This window comes from Balaenoptera musculus, chromosome 8 (assembly GCF_009873245.2).
Source record: "Balaenoptera musculus isolate JJ_BM4_2016_0621 chromosome 8, mBalMus1.pri.v3, whole genome shotgun sequence".
Taxonomy (NCBI): Eukaryota; Metazoa; Chordata; class Mammalia; order Artiodactyla; family Balaenopteridae; genus Balaenoptera; species Balaenoptera musculus.
This window is the reverse complement of record NC_045792.1, coordinates 12,121,074-12,147,506: the sequence shown is the minus strand read 5'-3', so window position 1 is coordinate 12,147,506 and position 26,433 is coordinate 12,121,074. Positions and strand designations below refer to the sequence as shown.

The 26,433-nt window shown below is 49.1% G+C and overlaps 1 protein-coding gene across 4 annotated transcripts in view; it reads left to right on the top strand.

The window, feature by feature from the left end:
• GRIK4 (glutamate ionotropic receptor kainate type subunit 4) overlaps positions 1–26,433 on the top strand; it is a 439,675-nt gene that overhangs the window by 264,966 nt on the left and 148,276 nt on the right. For 3 of the 4 annotated variants that reach the window (XM_036862433.1, XM_036862434.1, XM_036862432.1), the window contains 3 exons: positions 1,448–1,612; positions 14,466–14,563; positions 18,794–18,959. In XM_036862433.1, coding sequence (XP_036718328.1) covers positions 1,448–1,612; positions 14,466–14,563; positions 18,794–18,959 — 429 coding nt within the window. The remainder of the gene's footprint in view (positions 1–1,447; positions 1,613–14,465; positions 14,564–18,793; positions 18,960–26,433) is intronic. The other variant, XM_036862435.1, reaches the window with a different exon arrangement.

The window sequence follows — 26,433 nt, the reverse complement described above, 5'->3', positions numbered from 1 at the left end:
AACTGAGCATAATGTTGTCAAGGTTCATCCATGCGTGGCATACATCAGTACTTCATTCCGTTGTATTTTTGAATAACATTCCATTGTATAGATATACTACATTTTTGTTCATTCACTCACCAGTAGGTGGACATTTGGGTTTTCCCACTTTTTGGCTATTATGAATAATGCTGCTTGGAACATTTGTATACAAGTTTTTTTTTTTATTATTTAGACAGAGTAACTTTATTTTTATGACATATTTTATTTTTATTTTTTTAATTTGAAGTACAGTTGATTTACAATATAGTGTTAGTTTCAGGTATACAGCATAGCGATTCTGTTATGTATATATTCTTTTTCAGATTCTTTTCCCCTATAGGTTATTACAAACTAATGAGTATAGTTCTCTGTGCTATACAGGAGGTCCTTGTTGGTTATCTATTTTATATATAGCAGTGTGTATATGTTAATCCCAACCTCCTAATTTATCCCTTCACCCACACTCCTGGGTACAAGTTTTTGTGCAGAGATTTTCAATTGTGTAACTTCCTCTACTGAGAGAATGAATGATATCAATGGCTAGATTTACTGAGTGTCTGCTGTGCACTGGATACTGCACTGAGCACTTCACACGCATTATCCATGTCATCTTCACTGGAGCCCAAAGAAGAGGCTCTCTCCCCATTTTACAAGTGAGGAAACAGAGGTCCCATAGCTAAGACGGGGCGGGGCTGGGATTTGAACTCAGGTTAACACGTATCCTTAATACTGCTTCCAGGAGTTGGGCAGCTATTGGTACCACACCACTCCAACCATTCACACTGATTGTCACACTGATTAAATTCTGATGGTGTGCCACTTATATACATTGTCTTACTGAATTCTCACACCAACGCCATGAGGTTGTCTTATTATTCCCCATGTTCAGTGAGGACAGAAGTTCATAGGAACTGTGTAGCTCACTAGGTGACGTGTCTCATCGGGGTCAGAGCACGGACAACCAGCGTTCAGCAGGACCCTGCAGCTGCTCCTTGATACCACAGGTCTCCCTCTCAAACCCGGCCTTCTTCAACCCTAGATCACCTCAAGGAGAGTTTCTCATATGCCCAGAATACCATTTTCAAAGGACTGCTGCCATCTCCCTCCCTTTGCACACGTGTGCCCATGTGTGCAGGTAAACCTAGATCCAAGGGTATCGCTGTGCCTGAGCCTGGGGACCTCTTACAGGTGGGGCCCCTGGTGGCCTGCCATGGCATTACAGTGTTCCTGAGGTGGCTAGCCACATTAGAGTTCACTGCTACACCTGGCTACAAACCTAGACCCTTAGCGTGCAGAGGACTTGCTCTGGGGACAGTTCTGAGGATGGCAGGGTGGAGGTGGAAGGCGGCACTGGGGGAAGACTGGAGCAGCAGGAGGCGTAACGGTAGAGGGTACCAACTGTGTCCATGTGGTTGCCTGCCCACAGCTGCTATCTTGGATGACCCCATGGAGTGCAGCAGAGGGGAGCGGCTGTCCATCACCCTGGCCAAGAACCGCATCAACCGTGCTCCCGAGAGGCTGGGCAAGGCCAAGGTCGAAGTGGACATCTTTGAGCTTCTCAGAGACAGCGAGTACGAGACTGCAGAAACCAGTACGTAGCATGGGCAGGGCTGCCCTCTGCTTCCCTTGCTGGCAGAGGAGGGGCTGGTGGTGTGAGCCTCACCCATCGCCGGGCCTGTGATGTAGATATTCCCAAGAGAGGAAGAGAAACATGCACCAGGAAGCCCTATAGGGCTTAGTCTAGACAAGATCCCAGGTTTTGTTGCAAATCATGTGTGGCGTAGAATTAAGACAGGGAATTCATTCATTCCTTCATTTACCCACTCATTCATTCCTTCATATATTGATTCATTCATCTCCTGGACATTTTGTACACAGATCCCTGAATGAAACCTTATATGGGATTAAGAAAGGAGAGATTCAGCCAGCCCCAGGGAAGCATAGTCATGGCACATCTGTTTCCTGTCTTGCTTTCTTTTGCTGAGGGCAGCGTTGTGGGAAGAAGCTGAGACTTGGGCTGGACATCAGCCACTCACTCTATGGGTAACTTTGGACAAGTCAGTGATTCTGTTTAACCTCAGTTTCTTCATCCGTAAAATGGGAACGCTAAGGTCTACTTTGCAAATCTTGCAAGTCATTGTGAGATTTAAATGACTTGCAATATAGGAAAATCCTCTGTGAGCTGCAGTGCTTCACATTCATACTCAGTAGGTCACTCCAGTCACACTTATGGAGCCCCTTCTATGTGCTGGGCACTGCTTTTAATTCTCCCAACAACCAGAGAGTTAAGTGTTATTATTCCCACTTTACCAAAGAAACTGAGGCTCAAAGACATTGGATAACTTGCCCAACCCCAGAGCTAGTCAATGGCTGAGCAAGTCCTGGACCCTGAACTTGCATCACGACCCTGCAAGTCTAGTGTCCCATCCACTCCACCTCCCCTGCACTTCTCTGGTGGGTGGCTGGTATTACTTTGATGACTTTACAGGATGAGCTTCCAGGTTAATGGGGTGGTGGCTTGTAGCTAAGCTGGAGATGAACAACTCCAGGTCAGAGGGAAGGAGGGGGAGACCCTCAGCCCAGAGAGATGATGGCCTCCGTTCCCTAAGGCTCTGGAGTCCCATCTCCTCCCTTTCTAGCCCATTTCAACCTTTAATGACACTCAATGGCAAAAGCAAACCAAACTAAAGAACAACTCGCTTAAATATACATGTCAGACATCTGGTCTTCTGCCTGTGGGTCCAGTGATGCTCTCATCTGGGTTATTAATATTGCAACAGAAGAAACACATTTACACTGGCTTAAGTACAATTGGTAGGATATTGTATGGATCCAAAGAGAGCAGGATGGGAGGAAGGCAGGGGCTCTCTGTCTGTCTCACAGCGTCTTTAGTGCTCTTGTTGTATAGGATCCTTGCTCTTCCCTCTCTGCTACTTTGGTTTCCCTGGTTTATTCATCATGTCCCATAATGGCCATCCAGGCCCAGTTGACAATTTGTTTATCCATTCAGGAAACTTTTATAGAGCATTTGCTCTATTTCAGGCCTGACTCAGGATATCATGCATTGGGAACAATGCAGAAAACAAGATAGACACAGTCCCTGCCCTCAGGTGGCTTACAGGCTCTCTTCAGTGTGCAGCTTCCCTCAGTGCCTCTTGGTTTGGATTTTCAAGGTAGAGGATCTGATTGGTCCAGCTCATCTTGCCATGGCTGGTCTCACAAGCCACAGGCATTGACCAGATGACCTAAGAACTACCCTTGGGGAGAAAGTCCACTCCTAAAGACTGAGGGTGGACTTCTGTCACACAAAACAGGGTTGTTGAGGCCAGCAGGATCTATGGACACAGATTCCTTCAGAAGAAGGCATGGTGGAACAGGTACCTGGAATCGTCATTCATTTATTCACTTGGTCAGTCAGTAAATATTTAGTGAGTGCCTGCTGGACTCTATCCTAGGCAATGGGGATTCAGCAGGGCACAGGTAGAAATTCTAGTTGTCATAGAGGTTAAATTCTAGTCCAACAAAAGGAAGATTCAGATTTCTCAGAATCTTCAAAATGAAAGCAGAAATACCAGCAATGACTTCTCATGAATCTCCTGGTCCTGTCTGTATTGTAGTGGGTTTTTTTTGACCATGAGGGCAGGTCGCAGACAGGGGTCCAGATTGCTAAACAGTTCTGTAGTCTATTCTCTGAAAAACCAGCTCCTCCTTCTTTTTCTTTGGTTCTTCAGGGTTTCCCTCGCAGAACAGAAAGCATGGATTGCCCACTGAGGATGGGGGTCATTAGCAGACGTAAATTTCTTCTCCCAATGACCCAGGCTTGGTGGAGTCAATACATCTAAAATATTAAGCTGGATGAATCAGGGCAAGAAAGGAAACTGATATCTTTATTCCACATTACAGACCTTTGGAGCATCTTTCTAAGGCCCCGCTTTTAGGCACCAAGTATCTTACTAACACGTGGCCCTTGGTTCAGCTTTTACATCTCACTGTGTTTGAGGCATGATTAGCATTTGTTAGCAAAGAAGGCTTTTGGATCTTTCTACCCCAAAGGCTTTTCATCTAAAGCCTGAGCTGCTCTCCCACAGTGGATTTTAAACACCACCCAGATAGTTCATAGAAAGCTTCCAGCCCCGCTCTTTCCCTCCCACAGTAAGGGGGAGAGTGGGTGGTGGGTTACCGCGTTTAGCTGAAGCAGGATGGGGCGGGACTGGGGGGGGGCTCAGTGGCGGGATGGGGGAAGGAGATTCAAAGGAGGCAGGATCCCCAGATGAAGGAGGAACAACAGCTCTGCGATCCCTACGTTGGGGAGACTGTGGTATAGAGAGTAGGAGCGTGGATTTTAGGATCAGACCGACCAGGTTTCAATCCTGGCTCTGCTCTTTACTAGCTGTGTGACAGTGGACAGGCTGCTTAGCCATTTCGTGCCTCCGTTTCCTCATTCGTAAAATGAGGTGATGGTAATAACACCTCCTAGGGTCATCCGGAGCAGGACACGAGACAGTGCAGGTGAGTTCATTAGCACCGTGCACATACCAGGTAGTTAGTAAGTGGCAGCTATGGATTTCGTTGTTGGCTTTATTCTCTCACCGCCACCACCTCCCCACCTTGGAGCTGGCCTCCTCCCCCTCTTACCATCATGTCTCTCTCCCTGTCTCAGGGTTCAGCCATCCCTACCTGGCGGCACCGTCTACCTCCCGCGCTCCTCTCACACCGCCTGTCTTAATGTCAGGTGCCTCGTGGGGCCTCGATCATAATTGGATATTCCCCTCTCTTTCCCGTTTTCTGGGTTGATGCATTCGACAGCTCTGTGCCTCCCAGAGCCAGCTACTGCTCAGTCTCGTGGTGGCTGTGTCTTCCCTGGGCTAGTGGCCTGGGGTTGATTTGCATTGTTAATGTAAAACTACTTGAGTGGCTCTGGGGCCCTGACGAATGCCCCCAACCTCACACCTGTCACCCGGTGCCGTGCCCAGAGACTCCGCTTCAAGGGGATAAAAGAGATCCTAGTGATGACATTCTTGGTTGTGGAAAACAGAGGCTCTGATCTAAATGGAGGTGGTAGCAATCCTACAGGGTACTCTTGTGCCCGCTCTCGGCAATAGGTGAATTTCAAAAACTCTGCACAAAAAATGAGTCACACTTGGGACGGACGTGTCATTCAAGGGAAACAATGGCAATTTCAGAATCAAAGAGGATGAAGTGTAAAACTAAAGATGCTGGAGTTCAACCATCTCTTTTGATAGTTGAAAGCAAGGCTGGGAGATGGAAAGTATCACACGGGGTGTTAATAACAACCTGGACACTGGAAAGATACAAGTAACAAACCACCCTGCTTTTATCTGGTTCACATAGATTTTCATATAGTGGGTTTATTTAAAGTGAGGGCTACCCGTACAGCTTCCTCAGACCCACGTCTGATCCCCTCTGCCTCTCTGCCTGGTCACCATCATTGCCTCAGGCTTCTTGATGTTTGACTTCCCAGCTCCCTCTGCGCAGCCCACAGATCTGAAATAAGAGGGCTGGACAAGACCTATCAGGTCACCTCCCATCCCTCCCTCCATGCTCAAGTATCTTATCTCCATCTCTGCCTTTCTTGTGCAGAAAGCTCCCACAGCATCGCCCTCCTCTGTTCCTATAGATCCCTGTGTCTCCTACAGCAAACGTATTAGAGCTAAACTAAGTGCCACCCCCTCCCTTATCACCCAGACACCCTGAGGCACCATCCCTGCTGCTGCCAGAGCCAGTCTGAGGTTTAATTTACTGCAGAGCTAAAAGCAGGAGCCTCCCTATCAGACCCTCACCTCTGCCCTGGCTTGTCTCTATGAGGACAAGCGTGCTATCAGCTGTCCACACTGTTTCCCCTGGAAACCCAGAGGCTCACTGGTTCTCGGGCCCCGTGAGGCCCCAGTGCCTGGAGATGGGCACAGAGCATGAGGTTCCAGCTGCCCCTCCTGCACAGGATCCCGAGCTTCTCGAAGGCTCTGTGGGCATGACCTCCGCTGATTCAGAGCTGCTTCTAGTAAGTAAAGGCTAACATCCCTCCATCAGCTCAATAGAATGACTCCAAGTCAGCATAAGGGAAAAAGGTGAGAAGCCAGAAGAGAAAGGCATCCGAATAGTGATGAGTCATTCAACACGCATTCCCTGCTTCCCTTTCCCACCTCACATATGCATAACAGGGACTCAGAAATGCATTGAATTACAGTGGTTAGAAATGGCCTGGCCCAACCTCCTCATTTTACAGATGGGGAAACAGGCTCTCTCGCAGTCTTTCCCAGGAGGCAGCTAAGACCACACATCTGAAAAGTGACATAAATCTCAGTAGCTCTGCTGTGGGCTTGCCAGGGAGGTCAGAAATAGGTCATAGGTGTAGCTAGGCGATCAGGTAAGGCCGCTGGGCCATAGCTTGGAATGTTTGACAGGTGAGGGTATCCACGCAGAAGCCTTAATAGCATGCTTGAGGAAGGAAAAAAAAACGGAATACCTCGGGGCACAATGACAGCTGGGTGTGGCTAAAACAGGGAGTGTCTGCCGGGGTGGTGATGAAGGCCAGGACTGGAGAGCTCTGTAGAATAGAGGTCAGGATCCTAATCCCCAGCACTGGGGGCTTATCTCCTGTGCCTCAAACTCCTCATCTGTAAAATGGGAACAATAAGAGTTCTCACTTCATGAGGTTGCTGAAAGATTAAGTGAGATGATGCGCTTAGAAAACTTAGAGCAGTGCCAGGAGTCAGGTGAACTCTTGATAAATTTCACCTATTAGTATTATTTAGTAGTAGAACTAGTATTGTAACTCCTCGCTCTCTGGATGGTTGTAAGGATTCAGGGTGGTATTGTGTCTGCCAGCCCGGTGCCTGCATGTGTAAACTCCCCGTACATGGTGTTGCTGCTTCCATGGTGGTCTGGGACCAGGCTGAGGGCTTTGAATGATACGCCGTTGGTGAGAGGAGCCAACGGTCGGTTTGTATTCCTTCAGTTTTATTGAGACGCAATCGGCATACAGCACTGTGTAAGTTCAAGGTGTACAGCATAACATTTGACTTACATATATCGTGAAATGATTATCACAGTAAGCTTAGTGACCGTCCATCATCTCACATGGATACAAAATTAAAGAAATAGAAAAAATTTTTTCCTTGTGATGAGAACTCTTAGGATTTACTTTCTTGACAACTTTCATATATACCATACAGCTGTGTTAATTATACTTATCACGTTGTACGTTACATCCCTAGCTCTTTTATAACTGGAAGTTTGTACCTTTTGACTGCTTCATCCAATTCCCCCTCCCCGCACCCTCTGCCTCTGGTAACCATGAATCTGATCTTTCCTATGAGTTGGTTTGTTTGTGTTTGAAGAATAATTGACCTACAGCGCTGTTGGTTACTGGTGTGTAACATAGTGATTTGATATTTCTATGTATTACAAAATGATCACCATGATAAGTCTAGTTACCATCTGTCACCGTACAAAGATATTACGTTATCATTGACTATATTCCCCACACTGTTCATTTCATCCCCGGGACAGCCAGTGGCAGTTTTGAGTTCTCCGATACCCTGGGGCACGCTGACCAGGGAGGTCCCCACTGTGGGGCGTGACAGTGCAGAGACCTGGCACTGCACCCTCACAGCGCCCCTCTCGGCTCTGAGGCCAGCAAGGCCAGTCCATTCAGCCCCTGGTCCATTCACAGAACTGAGAGTGGACCATGCTCCGGAGGCTGTGGCTCAAGGAGCAGGTGGTTCTTGGTGCTGATGGAGACGGTTGTTTGCCTCACTCCAGATAGTGAGGGCTCCGCTCTGTGCTCAGTGCACAGCATGACCAAGCACACAGAGAGACCTGCCCTCCTGCCCCACTCAGGCTTCGGCGCCCTGAAGTGTCTTCCCGGCCTCTGCTCCACATCGTTATCAGCTACCGGTGGCCCCGATTGTTTAACACAGGGGCTCAGGGAGCGCTACGCTGTAAATAAAGAAGCCCCAGTTTCCTCGTCCCCACCCCGGAAGCTGCCCCTTCCCTGGAGGGCCTGCCACCAGTGAGCCTGTGAGTAACTGCTCTGCACCATCTTCAGCACAGCCAGACCCTTCCCCTCCCTGTAAAGACTCAGAGAAGGTGAAGTTCCCATAAGCACCTCCTGTCCAGCCCGGGTGTCTAAGGAGACTTCAAGCCCAGGCCGGAGCTGGTATCTCCAGGGGAAGAAGTTTCCCCTTCTTACAACATCCCATCATGGCGTTTTATTCCTGCAGCTGCTCTGTCAGTTGCCTTCCAACTCCTGGGCTGGGAAACTTGGTTGCCATGGCAACAGCACTCACCTCTCCCTGCTCCCTGGGAGGCGGAAATAAGAGTGCACCTCCCTCTCCTCCACCCCTCAAACTGCTCAGAGAGCCTCACGGGACAGCCAGGGCCTGCAGAAACAGGGTCCAGGAAGTTTCAGAACTGAGGTCCTTTATAACCGATTTTCATTTCTACTGAAACGATGGCTGCACCCTTCATAGGGAATGAAAGAACAATTCCCAGATCCCAGGAAATCCCCAGGCCGTGGCTGCTGGGAAGATGATAATTCACTTTCATTGCACTCATTTTGAATCATTTCAATTCAGTTGCACAAACATCTGTTGACTAATTCCTTTTTGCCGGGACTGAATAAATGTGACCCCTGCCTTCAAGGAGTTTCCGATCCAGTGGGAAATGGGAGATGGACACTCACAACAGCAGGCACAGGTCCACGAGCCCTTGAGGCCAGATGTGTTTAGATTTCAGAACTTGCCGGATACTGGAAAGGTCATGTGGTGCTTATACCGTACATTAAGTGGCATCTCAGATGGAGCTTGGGGCTGAACCCCACACTCAAAATTAAATGCGCGCTTACATTCAGATATTCGTATATTATAAATAGCTTCATATCTATCTATTTAGATCAGATTTTGCCGCCAAATGAGTTTGATGAAACCATTCAGTTTCAGAGCCTTTTGGATTTTGGAATTGGGAATAAGGGATTGTGACCTTCTGTAAGAATTTCTTTTTAGGAGAAGCTTCTCCTTACTGAGACCCGGCATAATGAGCTAGCTTGGGGCAGAAGCTGGCCAGGAATTCAGAGAACAGGGATGCTGACCTGCCCAGCATGAAGCTGACTCAGAGCCACGGTGTGATGTGAATATTGGGAGGGAACGGCACCTTCTCACCTGTGGGCAAGAACTGAGTGGGGCACTGGAGGATCAGTAGGAGTTTTCCAGGCGGAAGGGCAAGAGAGGGCCTAGACCATGGTAGTCTGTGGGTGCTAATGGACTCCTTCTCAGAAAAAAGTTTTTAAATGAATAAAATTACATAGATAGGATGACCAGGGAAACCAATTATATGGAAATGCAGTTAAAATATTTTAATAGTGATATATTAATGTATGTATTTCTTTATTAATGTATTCAATAGCCAAACCTAACTACTAGTGTAATTTCAAAGTAATTATCCATATGAATGATATTTCGAGACATCTGCAGCACTGTAATGTGATATGAAAACACTCACGATGTCTATCAATGACAAAGTCACAACAACTGTTAATATACTGTGGTTTATTGCCTATATTCCAAATTGAAGGAAATGCTGAATTTCTGTTAGGGGTTAGAGAAAATAATGCCATTTTTCTTCCCCCAAAATGTTCACGGACCACTGACTTCTGCCCATAGATCTCAAGCAGAAGGTTAAGACCCCTGGTCTAGTCGGAGAGAACAACTTGGGAGTAGGTTCAGGTAGGAAAGTATGGAGTGTGTTCCAGGTGAGCGGGCGTGAAGTGGGAGGAGATGTGCAGTGGTTAAGGAGCGGCCCCTGGAATGAGGGACTGGGAGTTTGAATCCTGACTCTGCCCTTTAACTTGTCTGTTTTCTTATCTGTAAAATGAGGGTGACAGTAACAGTATCTTTCACATCAGGTTGTTGCCAGAATTAAATAAGTCAATTCACATAAAGTGCTTAGAATGGACCATAAGTAGCACTTAATAAATGTGGGCTTTTATAACCTCTTCTTCCAATCACTCCTCAGTGCATAACAATTTTGTGTATTTGCTTAGTTGTAGACTTCATGTAGATATACATATAATTTCATATCCTGCTTCTTTCTCTTAATATTATTATGTAAATATTTTTAATATTATTATAAACTGTTCATAAGCATTTTAAATGCCTAAGTAATATTCCACTTGGGTATATGACCCACACTTTAGATAACTATTGCCTTATGATTGGACATTTAGTTTATTTCCAATTTTCTATGAAAAGAGTTGAGTGGGCTTCAGTGTGGTTCAACAGCTATTTATTGAGCACGTAACTCTGAGTCCAGCCCTGTGCTAGGCATGGAGGACACAGAGATAAATAAGACAAGCTTTCTGCCCTGCAGGAGCACGCAGACCTGCGTTTAGGATTATAATTGGCCTTGCTTTGGAGAACAGATTGGAAAATGAAGAATCCTGGAGACGGAGAAAGCCCTTAGGAGGCAGGTAGCAAAAGGGGCTGACGGATCTGTGACAGTGGGAGTGGGAAGGAAAGGATGGTGGGGGGTGAGCAGGTCAAATGGTCAGAACCTGGCCCCTGATTGGTATAGCGAATGAGTAGATGCAGTAAGGAAAGGTAAGGAAGAGTCAAGGGCGACCACGGTTTGAACTTCAGGAGCTAAGGGGGGTAAAGTGAAGTGGTTAAGAGCTTGGGCTTTGATGCCAGATGGATATCCAAATTCAAGCCCAGCTCTACCATATATGACCTGTGTGACCTTGAACAAGTCATTTAAATTTTCTAAGCCTCAGTTGCGCCATCTGTAAAGTGGGGATAATAATGAATCTTCCTGGTAGTGTGGAGAGCAAATCAGATTATGTATGAAAAGTATATAACAGACATGATGTATTGGGAATAATAATAATGAGTCCTGTAGCACGTCAGTACCACTCTAAGTGCCTTGTATGTATTAACTCACTTTAGTTCTCACGACATCCCTGCAGGAGAGGTGCTGTTAGCATTCCAGTTCTATACATGAGAAAGCAGTCTCAGAGAGTTTGGGTAACTTGCTCAAGGTCTCACAGCCAGTAAGTGACCCAGTCAAGAGACTCACACTCAGATAGGCTTGCATCAGAGTTCGTGCTCTTAAGGACTGTGCTTTCTGCCTCTCTGCCGGAAGAGACACCAGAAGGAAGTCCCTGTGGCAATGCCCAGCAGGTAGGTGGAACTTGTTTTGTAACCCAGGACATGGGTCAGGGTGTAGGATCACCTGGGCAGAGATGAGATGTGGAGTCCACAGGCAAGGTCGAGATTGCCCAGGGAGAGTGAGGCATGGACAAAATCTGAATTTAGTGGAGAGGAGAAGGAAGAGGAGTTGGCTAAGGAAGTGAGAAAGACCAATCAGAGAAGCGGCTGAGAATCAGGATCGGATAGTGTCATGAAATTCAAAAGAACAATGCAACCAGCGGCACCAAATGCTACAAAAAGAGAGATGAGAACTGCTAAGAGACATTGGTGACCTTGGGGAAGCAGGTGCAGCAGAACAAGATTGGGTGTGGACTTCAACTGTAAGGGGTTGAAAAGAGATGGGCGAAGTGGCTGCAAGGAGTAGGGCAGACAAAATAGGTAGTGGGACGAACACTGGATGGGGTCCGCAGACTTGAATTCCAGCGCTGGCTCAGACCTTTATTAGGTGTGTGACTTTACGGGGAGTCACTTAACATCCCTAGGATGCTGTTGCCTTATAGGTAAAATCAGGAACTAAGCTCCACCCCTGAGGCTGCTGTAGGAATAGGAATTGATGGCCAGTGAATTTAGAGCCCCCGGCAGCCCCGAGCTACTTCTGTTCAAGCCACGGAAGTAGCTTGAACTTTGAAGAGCGTTCTTCGAAGGTAAAGCCTGTCCACAGTTACTCTGTTGCTGGGGATGGTTCTGACACTTGGTACTACTGAGTCCCCCTCAGGCACCCACTGCTGGCAAGCTGTCAGTCAGCTGAGATCCACGATGTTAAAGGACCCCCGCCTGAGCCTCAGGCTGAAAGAAGACCCCACAGATCTATCGTTTGTGTGATAAATTACAGATCTGTCATTTGTGTGATAAATTACAGCACCGGGATTTGAACCCTGGTGCTCTACCCCACCGCCTGTGCCCCATTAGAGCCATAACTTGGCTGTATGGGCCAGTGGTTAGGACTCTGCTTTAGGAGAAAGAGAACCCAGGTTGTAGACGTGGCTTTGCAGCTGGTTCAGTAAGGATCCTTGGACTGATTCCTTAACCTCACTGTACTGACCTGACTCTTGATGTGAGTAGGAGGAAAATGTGTCCAGAGTTGAGCTTTGAGGTTTGCAGAGAAGAACGTCTCGTAGTGCGACTGGGAACCACAGAGCATAATCCGAGGGGCAGCTCTGTGGTTCTGATATCACCATGTGTGTGCTGAGAATTGTCCTACGTTCTCTCTCTGTCTGTTTTCTCCTTTTCTTCCCCCCTTCCTTTCTCAGTCTGTAACATTTTTTTAAATTAATTTTTATTGGAATATAGTTGCTTTACAATGTTGTGTTAGTTTCTGCTGTGCAGCAAAGTGAATCAGCTATATATATACATATATCCACTCTTCTTTAGATTTCCTTCCCATTTAGGTCACCACAGAGCATTGAGCAGAGTTCCCTGTGCTGTACAGTAGGTCCGCATTAGTTATCTATTTTATACATAGTATCAATAGTGTATATACGTCAATTCCAATCTCCCAATTCATCCCACCCCCTCCTTCCCTCCTTGGTGACCATAAGTTTGTTTTCTACCTCTGTGACTCTATTTCTGCTTTGCAAGTAAGTTCATCTGTAGCATTTTTCTAGATTCCACATATAAGCGATATTATACGATATTTGTCTTTCTCTCTCTGGCTTACTTCACTCTGTATGACAATCTCTAGGTCCACCCATGTTGCAGCAATTTTCATTTTTATTTCGTTCCTTTTTATGGCTGAGTAATATTTCATTGTATATATGTACCACATCTTCTTTATCCATTGCTCTGTTGACGGACATTTAGGTTGCTTCCATGTCCTGGCTATTGTAAAATCAAAACTACAATGAGGTATCACCTCACACCGGTCAGAATGGCCATTATCAAAAAATCTACAAACAATAAATGCTGGAGAGGGTGTGGAGAAAACGGAACCTTCCTATACTGTTGGTGGGAATGTAAATTTGTACAGCCACTGTGCAGAGCAGTATGGAGGTTCCTTAAAAATCTAAAAATAGAACTACCATACGACCCAGCAGTCCCACTCCTGGGCCTATATCTGGAGAAAACCATAATTCGAAAGGATGTAGCATTTTAAAATCTTACATTCTCTCCTCTTCTGACTGCGTGTCCTACCCATCCACTCATTCACTGGACAAACATGAACAGGGCGCTTAGAAAACATTGTGCTGGACACCAGGGAGATGCGAAGTGGGGATTTAGAGATAAATACGTCTCAGCTCTGGCCTTTAAGAGGTTTGAAATCTAGTGAGAGGAGAAACACATCTAAACAACAAACTGAAACAGACACATTTACAAGTGTCTTAGAACAGAGGGAAAATCCACGGGCCTCGGAGCCCCAGGGAGGATGAATTCTACTTAAAGGAGTTGCGGGAGGGGTAAGGAGAAGGTGGCATTTGAGGTGCTCCTTGACAGATGAGTGAGCGTCCGGGGTAGAGGAGGGAAGGGCGCCTTCCCCAGGGGGAAGTACAAGGTCGCAGAGCGTGCTGGTTGGTCAGGAAGGCACGCGATGGGTTCAGGGAAGCAGAAGCCCCAGGCTCCAGGCCAGGTGAAAGGAGGGCGGCATTGAAAGATGAGGGCCCTCTCGGCTGCTCACTCTCTCCCTTCCTTCTCCTCTCTCTCTCCTGTTCCCTTTGACTTTAGCTGAGCTGCTTTCTTCTCTCCGCCTGCATCATCCTCGCTATCCTTTTTCTCTCTGCTTGTCTACCTTTTTTCCTCTCTAGACTCTCTTTCTTTCTCTTTGGCGGGGGGGGGGGCTAACAGATTGCATGCTGGCTGGCCGTCCTGTGAGCTGGACCCGTAGCCCCTGCAGCAGCCATGCCCGGGTCCCAGTGCCCATCCTGCAGGCTAGGCAGAAAGGGGGTGGGACGTGCAGGTTTCCGCTGTGCGCCTCCGTCCTTCGGTGACAGCCCAGACAATTTATACACCCTGTTGGCTGAGGCCGTATGTTGTCATAACCTGGGTCATTTCCTCATTTAATACCATCCATAAACTCCAATAAAACTGTCCTGGAGCCCAGTAGTCTAGGGGAGGAGAGGCACTGGGTTTGGAAGAATAGGAGAGGGGATGGGGGCGGGGGTGGGCGGGAGGTGAGGGGCCAGCGGGGGGAGATCGGAGGACTTGAGGCCGAAGCCCACGCCCCACCTGATGAGCGCCTTGTTTCCTTTCCTGCTCCCCACGTCTTGCCCCTGCCGCTGGCTGCAGTGTGTCAGATCCTTCCCAAGGGGGTGGTCGCTGTCCTGGGACCATCCTCCAGCCCGGCCTCCAGCTCCATCATCAGCAACATCTGCGGGGAGAAGGAGGTGAGTGCTGGGCAGGGTTGGGGGACTCTCAGCTGGCTGGCAGCCTGTGCCCCAGGCCCAAAGATATCGTGGATTCTTAAGGGCTGGAAGAGTGAATCAAGGTCTGGCTGGTGTCACTAATAACATCAACACAAATGAAAGCACTGGGCCTTTGTTGGGCACTTACTTTTTTCAGGTTGCTTGGGTGGAGGGGACTCAGAGGAAGAGTTTCATGAGATTTTCAAGCTGAGCTCCTCCGAGTCTTGGGGTCCTGTGACAGGGGAAGGTGGGGGTCCCTTGATGGCAGCAGGTAGAGGGAGAGGCTGGGGAGGGTGGTGGTCCAGGGGAGGCCAAGAGGGCAGAAGTCTGAGCTTCACAGGAACAGCTGCGGAGTCTCTGCTTAGACATTGGGATTCTGGGGAAGAATGCCTTTGGGGCCAGGCCTTGCTACATTTTAGTGCTGAAATAAAGTTTGAAAACCTCTGTTTTGTAAGTTCTCTAGAAAAGAGATTTTATTTCGCTTTCTTCTTCATTCACCAACTCCAGTGTTTACTTCTCCAAAGTGTTGGGTCCATTCCCTCTAGCTCTCATTCCCTGGGAGATAAAGATGGTCGGGGATGAGTTTCTGAGTAATGGCCTGCTCCCTATTCCAGCATCTCTCTCCCTCCTTTCCCCCCAGAGAAAACAAATTGGAAACTTCAGAGATTCTATCGCTGAAATCTTTCCTAGTCCTTCTTGGAATCAATCAGTCCTTCCCCTTCTGATACATTCCTGGGAGACAGTGGCAAGGTGACCCCATAGCCTCCCAAGGGCCTTCTAGCCAGGTCTTTTGGGAACAGATGGAGCTTGATGGTCAGGAGCTGTGGAGGGGCAGGGCGCAGGGACAGGGGACGGAAGGGCGAAATTTGCGCCTGTCCTGGGAGCCTAGAGGCTCAGCCTTCCAGAAGCGTTAGCTTTGGGAGGATCCAGTTCTTGCAGTAGGATGGGGCACCTTCTTAGTGAGCTGCCCTCACCGAGGCAGTGGAGCAATAGACAGGCCCCTGCTTACCCCAGGCCCTCTGGAAGCCACTCCCTTGATGCTGCCACTTCTCTTACGATCAGAGGGCTTGGTCCCTGAGGCTTTGGGAAGAATATTGGTCTTCTCTGTTTTAGGAGCCCACTCTAAGAATTGTTATCAGCACAGTAGAGCGCCCTGCCGTCCTAGCTCCAGTCCTGCAATGGGTCTTACTTACCACTGCCCTGTAGGCTGAGTCCTTGAGCTTCAGGCCATGGGCAGGGTCTGTGTTGACAACTCCCCATCCTTCCTCCCAGATGTCCTGAAAGATGACTCCCGAGCCAGCCCAGGCCAAAAACAGAGCTTCTGTCCCACGGCAGTCCCTTCCAGCATCTCCCAGGCCTGGGCCCCTGCAAGTTAGACCTGATGTTTAATTTAAATCTTTCTTGCCAGGCTCCAAGTAACAGCTCAAATCTGTGGCAGGTTGTTATTTCCCGGTCGCTGTGATCTTCACCAAGTGAGGTTGCCAAGACTTCGGCTGCCCATTTCCTCTTTTCTGCTCTCCTTTTTTTTCCCCCCTCCCCCTCTTGCCCAGCACACTTTCCTCACCGTCCCCTACAGTCATCCCCCCAGTCCCCACTCCAGAATGGCCTCCTCTCGGTGTTCAGCGGCTATTTTATCTCAGCGAACACATCCCTTAACCCTGCTTGGCATTTCAGGCCAGAGGTGGAGACCCTGATTTGCACCCATCTTCCCATCCCGCCGCCCCGGACCCTGTGCCGTTGACCAGCCAGGCGGGCTGTGCTGCCCAGGGAATGGCCAGACGGTTACCCCTCCTTTGTCTGGTCACGTTCCTTCCAGAGCAACCTTTCCTCTCCATTCAGATTTTGCACTTCTTCTAATAGTTTATGAGGCTGAACTGCCTCACACTGATTCCCCTCAGCTTCAGGGAAAAGAAATGGAGTTCTCACTGAGGAGTTCATTCTTTTAAATGCTGCTAAGATGTCTGCAGCCCCTGTGGCTGGCTGCTTTCTGCCTTGCTGCCCTCCCCTCCATGCCGCTCACCTCTCCATGCCCCCCAGCCCTCCATGATGACTTCCGGGGATGCACTTGCACCTGCAGATCCGTTTTGGATTGATCTTTGCCCCAGAGAGAGACTCAGTAGGATTGGCCTGGCCATCCCTTCCTGGGCCCATGGGGGCAGCTGGCTGCCTCCCAGCAGCCTTCAAGATGCCAGGCTGTGCTGGAGACCTCCCACCAGCTCCCCTTCCTAGGGAGGCCCCTCAGCCCTCACCCCTGCACATACAGACCTAAGAGCTTTTCCAGGAGCTGCAAGATTTGGGGAGAGAGGGGGAAGGGAATGAGAAAAGGCATTGCCTAAACACTTACCCCACATGCTAGGAACTGAACTAGTACATCCTTCACATACAGGGTCTCGTTTTGTTCTCCCAGAGCTCAAGAAGCACCTGTTGTTTCTCCATGCTGATGAAGCTTAGCCAGGTTAAGCAGTTTGCCCCAAATCACACAGCAGAACCCAGATGCAAACCCAGGACTGTAGACTCTAAAACCCATTTTTCTGAGTCTTCACTTTCCTGAGCCTTTTGCCTGCTTCATCTCTGGGATTGGTGGGTCCAAGGGAATCTCTAAGGGTACTTTCTATGGGGGGGGGGGTAAGTTAGCTGCTGCTGGACCCCGGTAGGCTGGATGGCCACACGGGGAGGGTCTTGGGCAGAGATGCTCAGATGTGTAAGCCAGCCAGCCTGGCCACCCTGCCTCTGCCCGGCCTGGCCTCCATCTTACCTTTCTGTGACCTTTTTTCCTTTCAAGGTGCATTCGTTATTCATTTTAGACAGATTGTAAGCGTTGCAAAATATCAGTGGGAAGAAAGACCCCTTAGGACACACGCCAGGTCAACGTCACTCTTTAATGCCATTACTCACCAGCCTGTCTCCCCAATTCTATGCTTTTCAGTCTCTGCTAAAAAATATTGGTTGCCCTCTCTCTGTGGTTCAAGGGCTAATCCTAGTTGAATTCAGGAATTTTCTCCCTAGTTTCTGCTAAATCTTTACCCTCCCCTCATCCCAGTCTCAGAGGAGCTCTGGTCTCTGGCTGACTTCTTCCAGAAGCTTAAAAGGATAAGGTAGCAGAATCCTACAGAGACCGTGTCAATGTCATCCCAGACTCTGGGCCAGCCCAGGCAGAGAAAACTTCTGCAATCATGTCTGAATAACCCATTCTAGGAACCAACCAACTCACCATCAGGAAGTTCTTCTTGCTGTCTACCCTCAATCTTACTCACTTTCACATCAGTCCAAACCCATGCTCACAATAATCTGGCCCTCACACTGGGCACCCTAAGTGAGGATGGGGGTTGAGGTTTCAGCCCCATCTCTGATAGAGGCACAAGCAGCCTTTAGCTCTTCTGGCTCTGGGTACCAGGGTGACATAATAAAATCAAGGTGGATGGCAGCTTATTATGTTTTAACTTTCCTATTACCTACCCAATAGCCTAAGCTGCCAGTAAAGCAGCCATCCCAGCCTGTTAATATCTCTTTCCTGGAGAAGAGAGGCAGAAGGCAGGGGCAGTGCCTCCCTGAAATGTCAGGAATAGACGCAGAGGGAAGCTGACACTGTCCTAATGAAGCCAAAGCAGGTATTTATTTACCGGGCTCCATCCGGAGGCCCTCTAGTTGGTTTCCCAGCCTGCAGCGCTCCCCCCCTCCTCACATAAGTCTACGGAGGAACCCATCCCAGGCTTTTACCCAGGATGGGAGCTGGTTTATTTATCTGTTGGCTAGGCTGGGCTGAGGGGGCCCCTCCCTTAGTCCCCAGGGCAGTGTTTTTCTCTTTTTGCCATCTCTGCTCTGATTCATTAACCACACATAAAATGATATAAGGATTATGCCTTCAAGAGCCATTTGTCTCTCTGCCCAGCAGTGGGCAGTTCCTCTGAGAATAAAGACCTATTGTTTTGTCTTCTCAGGGCCACAGACCCCAGCTCCAAGGTCCACAGTACATTTATCCAGGTTCCCGGCTGCAGGGTTTCCCATCCTGGGTCTCAAGCGTTGTCATGGATGCCACGTCATCTTCCTCCTGTGGAGTGGGTGCCCCGAGTCTTGCAAGTTCCATCTCTTGCCAGGCAAAGGTCTTTTACAAAAGAAGCCACCCTCTGCAGCTTTGTCTCACTCATCCCTCTTTTCTTTTTGTCTCGCTGGTTCCGGATCTTCCCTGCTGCCCACTTTTGCTCCTCCGCCCAGGTCCCTCATTTCAAAGTGGCCCCGGAGGAGTTTATCAAGTTCCAGTTCCAGAGATTCACAACCCTGAACCTCCACCCCAGCAGCACTGACATCAGCGTGGCTGTAGCTGGGATCCTGAACTTCTTCAATTGCACCACCGCCTGCCTCATCTGTGCCAAAGCAGAATGTAAGTTTCCCCAGGCTGGCTCCACCCCAGACGGTCAAGTCGTGTTGATTTCAACCTGATTGATTTGCCCCCGGCTGCAGATGATACGCCAAGAAGGGGCGGGCTCCTTCCAATCGTGGGAACGACAACCAGAGGGTTCGGGGATTCCGAAGGGTCCTTGGCTGTTCGTCCGTGTGTGTAGGTGAAAGAGAGCAGTCCAGGAGCACCCTTTGCCAGAACTCCCTGTGCATGCGCGGAACAGAGAGGAGCTCAGTTACAGGGAGACTGGCCAACCACCAAGCCTTTTGGCACCTGCAAACGCAATTCCCACATTTTCAGCCTCATTGTTAAGGAGCTACAAAAAGAGAGAGAGGGAAAATATATAATTGGATTCCTTTGTACTTGATGGGTTGAAGAACTTCTTTCCTTGGAGAGTAGATTTTTCTGATGGAACAAGGTCCAAGGTCAATTCCCGATAAAGCATTTTTTTTTTTTTTGCAAATGCAGGTTTTAGAAATGCATTTTCTCTCTCAATTTGCGACATAAATTTAGTGTTTATGAGATTTAGCTAATTTAAGCCAGCACATTCCAGCAAAGCTGTACATCTGTGTGCTGCTGGTGACAGCTGTGCACCACACACAGTCAGACAGGTGCTGGCTACTGGCTACCACTGGGACCCGGAGCCCGAGACGCAGGCGTCTGTGTCCAGTGTGGCTCACCTGTGCAGGTCTTCCCCTGCGGGTCTGGGTGGGCTGCACCGGAAGAGGTTTGCCATCTCCATAAGGCTCCTCTCTGTGGCTCCTCAGAACTGCTCTGCAGTGTAAGTCCCTCCTCCACCCTGGAATCCCTACAACATCTGAAAACAAAAGCCCCCTCCCTGCCAAGGGTCAGAACCATCTTCTTTACGGGACCTTTGCACCTTACTGACTCCACCTGTACCTTCATTCATTTATTCAACACAACGTGATTATTTGCTCTGTGCTACCCAAGAAACAAAGTAGCTGAGTCCCAACTACGTATGCTTTTTGTATATCTTATTTAATTATTACAACAACCCAGTGGGTTTGGAAATGTTGGAATTCCCCATTTTAAAGTTTAATACAATTTATAGTCCAGTTCCTCAGTCTCTCTAGCCACACGTCAAGTGCTCAATAGCCACGTGTGGACAGTACAGATATAGAACATTTCTGTCTTCACAGAAAGTGCTATTGGACAGCATTGTTTTAGATGATAAGGGTTTCGTGGACGAAGCATTTTGTGGCTAAAAAAAAGAAATGTTTAGATAACACTTCGTTCTATCTCTCCCTCGTGGAGATTGTCAGCACACATTAGCATGGACACCCTGATTTGTCCTGTGGCCAAAACAACTGTTTACGTCAGCATCTTCCAAATAGGTTTGATCATATGCCCCCAAAAGGATGCTGATCTAAAAGCTCACAGGATGCTATTTATTTGATGGAACACAGCTGGGATATGTTGCATTCCACCAGGTGGCCCTCCTCGTGTAGCATCCTCGCAGCATTGAAAGGTGTAACAGAATCAAGGATTCTCCCCCGGAAATTTCTGCCACAAGCCCACTCAGGCAGGACTGAACTGGCACACCCCAGGCACCCAGTGAGAATGTTGAGAGACAGATGACAGGCTGTAAATATGCCCAGGCAAAGATTGTCCTGCAGTCCTCATCTGTGCTGGGTACAGCGTCTCACCAACCTGACAGGAAGTTCTTTCTTGTGTCTAGCTACAGTCCCTCTTGCTTTGAAGCTGAGCCCTGTTTCCTCTGTTTCAGCTCTTACTGGGCTTTGGGAAGTAAGTTGTTCAGATGTTTGTTAAACACCTGCTGTGTGCCAAGTACCATGCTAGATACTGTTGTCTCCTAGCCCAGGGCTATTTCCATTGGAATTGACATTCTCCGACATTCAAACAGTTCCTTGCAGATTGCGAAGCACTTTCACTTATGTTTTCCCACTTTACCTCCCTCTTTCCCAGTCATTCTGAGCTGAGCAAAGAGTCTTGGAGCTGCTAAGTGACTTGACTTAAGGTCATGAAGCTGGTACATGACAAAACCAAGACTCTTAACTCCCGTTCCTCCGACTATGAGCCAGGGCTTCCTCCTCCAAGGCCCCTCCCACCCTCCTGGGCTGCACCAGCAGACTCAGAGCAGCGGCTCAGGGTGGGCTCTACCCAGCAGGCACAGTGTCCTTTGAAGGGCAGAGATCTCCCTGGAACAGTGTGTCCCCTTGCTCCGTTGAGTGGGGTGCGGGATGGCGGAGCACAAAGTCCTGGAGGGGATGAGCCCGCCCGAGTGCTAGAGAGGCCGGCCCACATCCCAGGGGAGACGCATCAACCACACAGCGCTGCTCGGTCAACTCATGTATGGAGGCTGCTGAGTGACCCTGGCCCCACCTACCGGGGGGGGGGAGGGAAGGTGGGGCAGAGCAGGAGAAGTTCAAGAGCAAAAAGGATTCAAAATCTAACCAAAGGCTGAAGAAATGAGGGACTGAAGGGAAATGCAGCTCAGAGCTTGGGAGGAGACACTCTTCCATCTTCCTTATTAATGCAGGGCCAAGAGACACTGCAAGTCGAATTAGGAACAGGAATCTAATTCTATTTTCCTGCTGTCAAAATTAAGCATAACAGAGATCATTCCCTGGGGAATCATGCCATGTACTCTCCTCCCTCCCCAAAGTAGATTTTCAATAAGCAGGTTTTGGACCAAGTAGAGTTGTACTGTGGGTTACATTATTTTTCTTTAATGGGGGAAAAAAAATTAAAACATCTCTGCAAGTACCTAGTTCTAGTGAGGCTGGGGGAGGAGAAGTGAGGAACCCAGGCACGGCCCTCTGGTCATCCCCGTGGAGCCTGGGGAGGGGGGAGTTTGCTGTTAGGGGACTTCCTAGGAAAGTTGGGGTCCCCCACTACTGTCCCCAAGGCCCCTTTGGTGAGCCCTGCCACAGAGTTACCTTTTGAGACACTCAGGCTGGACCCAGAGCCTTTCACTCTTTGTGGTCACAAGTATAATATGCCGTGTGTTTTCCTGGTATCATTGTACATAGCTCAAATCAACTTTTTTTTCAGGCTTGCTTTGGTGTTTCTAAGTATTTTAATGTCCTTTTTTGTAGCTACAAGTCCTGAGCCCCTACACCCTCTGCCGTTTATGTGCTACCTGTGTGATCTTGGCAAAGTGACTTAGGCACGTGCTAGCCTCTGTTGTCTCATCTATAAAATGGGGATGAGGCTTCCTCCCTCCCAGGGTTGAGGGGATAAAATAGGACGACACACAGTGTATAACAGCGTCCACACCTAGGGAACACACAGCACACATGGTTTTAACTCTCTTTCCTTCCTGGAATCCCTTTTGAACAAGGTCAGGTCAGGACCTTCAGTGGCGTGACCGGAGTTCCGCTCTGTCCTTGTAACATCCCTGTGTTGGCTAAACTCGGTCCAGATGTTGGAGAGGAGAGACTCTGGTCTCCTGGGGAGGAAGTGCGGCTGAAAAGAAACGCAGGCTGGTTCAGTAAAATGGGAACCGTCTTTGCAGGCAAACCAAGCTGCTCCACCACTCATGAGCTGTGTGATGTGAAGCAGGTCACTCTACCTCTCTGAGCTTTAGTTCCCTCCCATGTAAAGTGGGGATAATAATGCGTCTCAGGGTGATTGGGTGGAAGGTATCTGGGCCCAGAATGTAATACACATTTAATTACTGTTACTTTATCCTGCAACCCTGGTTGTGGCAGTAGGGGGTGGAGGACTGGTGTGTCAGAAATGATACCCAGAGTCCCGTGTGAGTAGCTGGGGGACGAGGGGGGCAGTAGTTGGCCTTTCTAGTGCCACCCCCAGGAGGCACTGTGAGAGGCCTTTTGCTTATGGTGATACAAATTAACCACTTACGGAACACTTCCTATATAACAAACACTCTGCTAAGGGTTTGAAATTATCTCATTTAAACCTCACATTAACCATATAAGATGGGCTCTATAGACATTTTTATTATATGCATGAAGAAAAGAGAGATTAAGTCCATTTTCAAGGTCACATGGTTCTTGTTACCTCCTCTCCCTGCATCTCCGAACACTGTGGAAGAGACAGAAGTGAGGGACCATTTTTCCTAGTTTTATGGGAGGACTGAGGCCTTCCCAGGCAACTCAAGTGGTGAATCAGAGGCCAGAACTTGGAATCAGAAACCTGGGTTTGGACCTTGGCCAGTTAGTTCTGTGATCTGTCCCAGTGTCTCTCCTGCTGCAGTGATTTGGTCTCTACCCAGGAATAATGATAATACCTGCTTCCAGGGCACCTGTAGGGTTAAATCAACAGTATGTGAAGAAGCTTAGGAAACACTGAAGGCAGTTCTCAGGGCAGGGATGCCTCCTGGGCCCCAGTAATTAATAAACCAACAAACACCCTGAAGTGGAGAGGCCGAGGGGAGCGCAGAGGGCAGGTTCTCCCCACGCCCATCCTTGCTGTCAGAGGAGGGGGCAGCCTCCATGGCCGAGCAAGGCAGCAGGTGGTCCTCCTGGGACTGAGAGGTCTCTGCCTGCTCCTCCATCCCCTCTCTGTCTCCCCCTCTGGCCCCCGTGGTCTGGCCCTTTCTGCCCTTTCTCGGGGCCCAGCCCAGGTGTGGGATGGGACAAAACCAAGAAGCAGGTGAAATACGTACGTCATTCAAGCATTTGAATTTGTTCCGTGCCCCTGCCCCACTGACAACACCTCGGACCCTCATCCCTCTCTCTCCATCAGAATCTGCTCCCTGGAAAAACAGGACGTGAAAACTGTACACCCGAGGCACTTGCACCTGGCAGGGGGAGGGGACTGGAGATGTACCAGGTTTAGGGCACGGTGCATGGTGGTGAGCTCACATAGTCTCCCTAAATCCTCGCCTAATCCTCTGGTCGGTATTCCATCAGCTGCCTCCCACAAGATTTTAAAGTGTCGCCCCTGCTGGGAATATTAACATTTTCCAGCATCAAAGCTTGCAGCCCAGGGAATCAGCCAGTGGAGAGGAGGGATGCCCGTTGACATGATTATTTATTCTTAATTTTTGATACAAAGGTCCTCTGTGTCCCCTGCAGACCCATCCCTTAGGTGTTTGTGTCCTTGTCCTGCAGACCTGTGTAACCCCTGCTGTGCCTTTCTCAGCCTCTCCATCCTTTTCCTCCCCGCCCCACCTGGCCCCTGGGTCCCAGTCCCAGAAGCCAGTCTCCCTCCTTCTTCCTAGAACAGCCAGCCTACTGGGTTTCACATCGATCCATCCCATTGCATCCTGAGCGAGACTAATAGGTTCCCCTGGTCCCTCTCAGCCTTGGCCTCGGCAGGCAGACTCGCTGCAGGGCCAAGGGTCCCTCAGGAGAGGAGGGTCAGGGTGGAGGTGGAGGGGAAGCGGGGAGAGAGCAGCTTTTAACCCCTCTGGTGGCAGCTGCCTTTGGCAAATCCCTTAGTTCCATGAAACAGATAGAGGTGAGGAGAACGACAATTGGAAAATGCCAAACTGCACTGAAAAACTCTAATCTTCTTTATGTAACTAAACCACTTTTCCTCTTCTGCAGCTGCTTTCCGCTACCTAGAATAAAAAAAGCATCCTTTTCTGATTCATAAAGACTCTCTGGGCTGGAAAGACATCAACATTTTTGCAGTTCAACTTTCCGACCCCTGGTTTCATTCCCTCTACAACCATCCTCAAATGGGGCTTCAGTCTTTCCTTGACTGCCTCCAGCAATGGGGAACTCACTCCCTCCTGATGCAGCCCACTGCCTCTTTAGACACTTCCAACAGAGCTTCTTCCTTATGAGAGCTAAGTGCGTCCCCCTGCGACTTCCATCCATTCATTATTTCTGGGGTTAGCCCTTGACTACAAGTCAAGAGCAAGTCTGTCTTATGACAGCCCTTCCCCTCTTCCTCAGACCAGGCACCCACTTCCTTCCGTGGCTCCTCAAGTGACGTGGTGTCTGTTCCCACCTGGCAGGGCTGCTCCCCTGATCTGTTAGGATGCAGAGTCTCTCTCTTCCCCCAGCGGTCTGTGTTCAGTCCACCGGCAAGCACCGTGCGCCCTACCTCACAGTGGGGATGAGCCGAGGAGTTTGAAATAGGAGCCCTGCCCAGCACTGTGAAATAATTACAGTACATGTTATCTACCGTAATACATGCATATATGCATAAGCATATGCTATCAAATGTTTCATATGGCTTATAACCAAGGGCTGTATTCTGTGAATTGGATAATAAATCTTGTGTGAGTTGGGAGAAGAGAGAAGTGGGTGGGGGCTGGAGATCGGAGAGAGGGTTTGGGGGAGGAGATGGAGTGAAGGACCGTTGGGATGTGAGCGAGTGAGGGAGGGGGGATGGATGGAAGCCAGATTTGGGAGGTGCCTTCTGGGTGACAGACACTGTTCTGCTGACTTGCCATCCTCTGACTCCCCCTGTGAGGTGGTTATGACCCTTATCTCACAGATGAGGACATGGAGGGGCAGAGGGGCATACAGAATGGCTCACACTAGCTAACCTACGGGCGGTACAGGAGCTGGGATTCACGGCCCACCTGGCGCTCTTTCTGTTACTTCAGGTGCAGTGCAGCCTGGGAAAGGGAGTGACTGGGTAGGAGATCCTGGGGGCGGTTGCGGACCTCCCAGGGACTCGCTGCCCTTCTCCCCTGCCCTCCCCTGGGCCTTCCCTGCCCCCCAGCAAACAGTGTTGGATGAGAAGGGGAAGGGATACTGCTTCCTTGTTTAAAGGGCAGCAGAGCACCCTAAGGGGCAGGGGGTGGGGTGGGGCATGTGGGCATCGATTAGAGCAGGGTCCCCAGTTTCCCTGACACGTTGGGGCTCTTTTACCCGGGAGCTCAGTGCACCTGCCAGCTTTAAAGGGATGAAGGGTCCCTGGGCTGCCTTTGCCAGGCTGCTCCATGCTGTGTGTAATTGTACTGTCACTCCCCAGGCTTTTGTCTTCTCCCACTGAATTTCATTGCCCATCTGAAGGATCCCAGGGGATTTGGCCTCTCTCCCCGTCGGGCTCCAGAGATTCTCCCTGCTGCATTCCAGGCCCTATGGGGGTTCGCACCCACCATTCCCCCGTTACTCATACCTCCAGCTGCTCCCTTAGAGCATGCCCTGGCAGATCTTTCCTTGAGCCAAGGAGATGGCCAAGACTTCGGCAGCTCCAGCTCTGTGGCCTCCCCGACCTCCTTGACCTTTGGATCGGGTGCTCAGACCTTTGTCCAAGTGGGATTTTGCTTTTCCCATCATCTCTGAGAAGATGTGAATATTCTCTCCATTTTACAGATAGGACACTGTGGAGCTGCCCCATAGGAAACCAGATTTTCAGGCCGCCAAACGAAATAGGGATATCATTTGGGTTGTTTTTTTAAAAATTTTTATTGGAGTATAGTTGATTTACAATGTTGTGTTAGTTTCAGGTGTACAGCAAAGTGAATCAGTTATACATATATCCACTCTTTTTTTAGATTCTTTTCCCATATAGGCCATTACAGAGTATTGAGTAGAGTTCC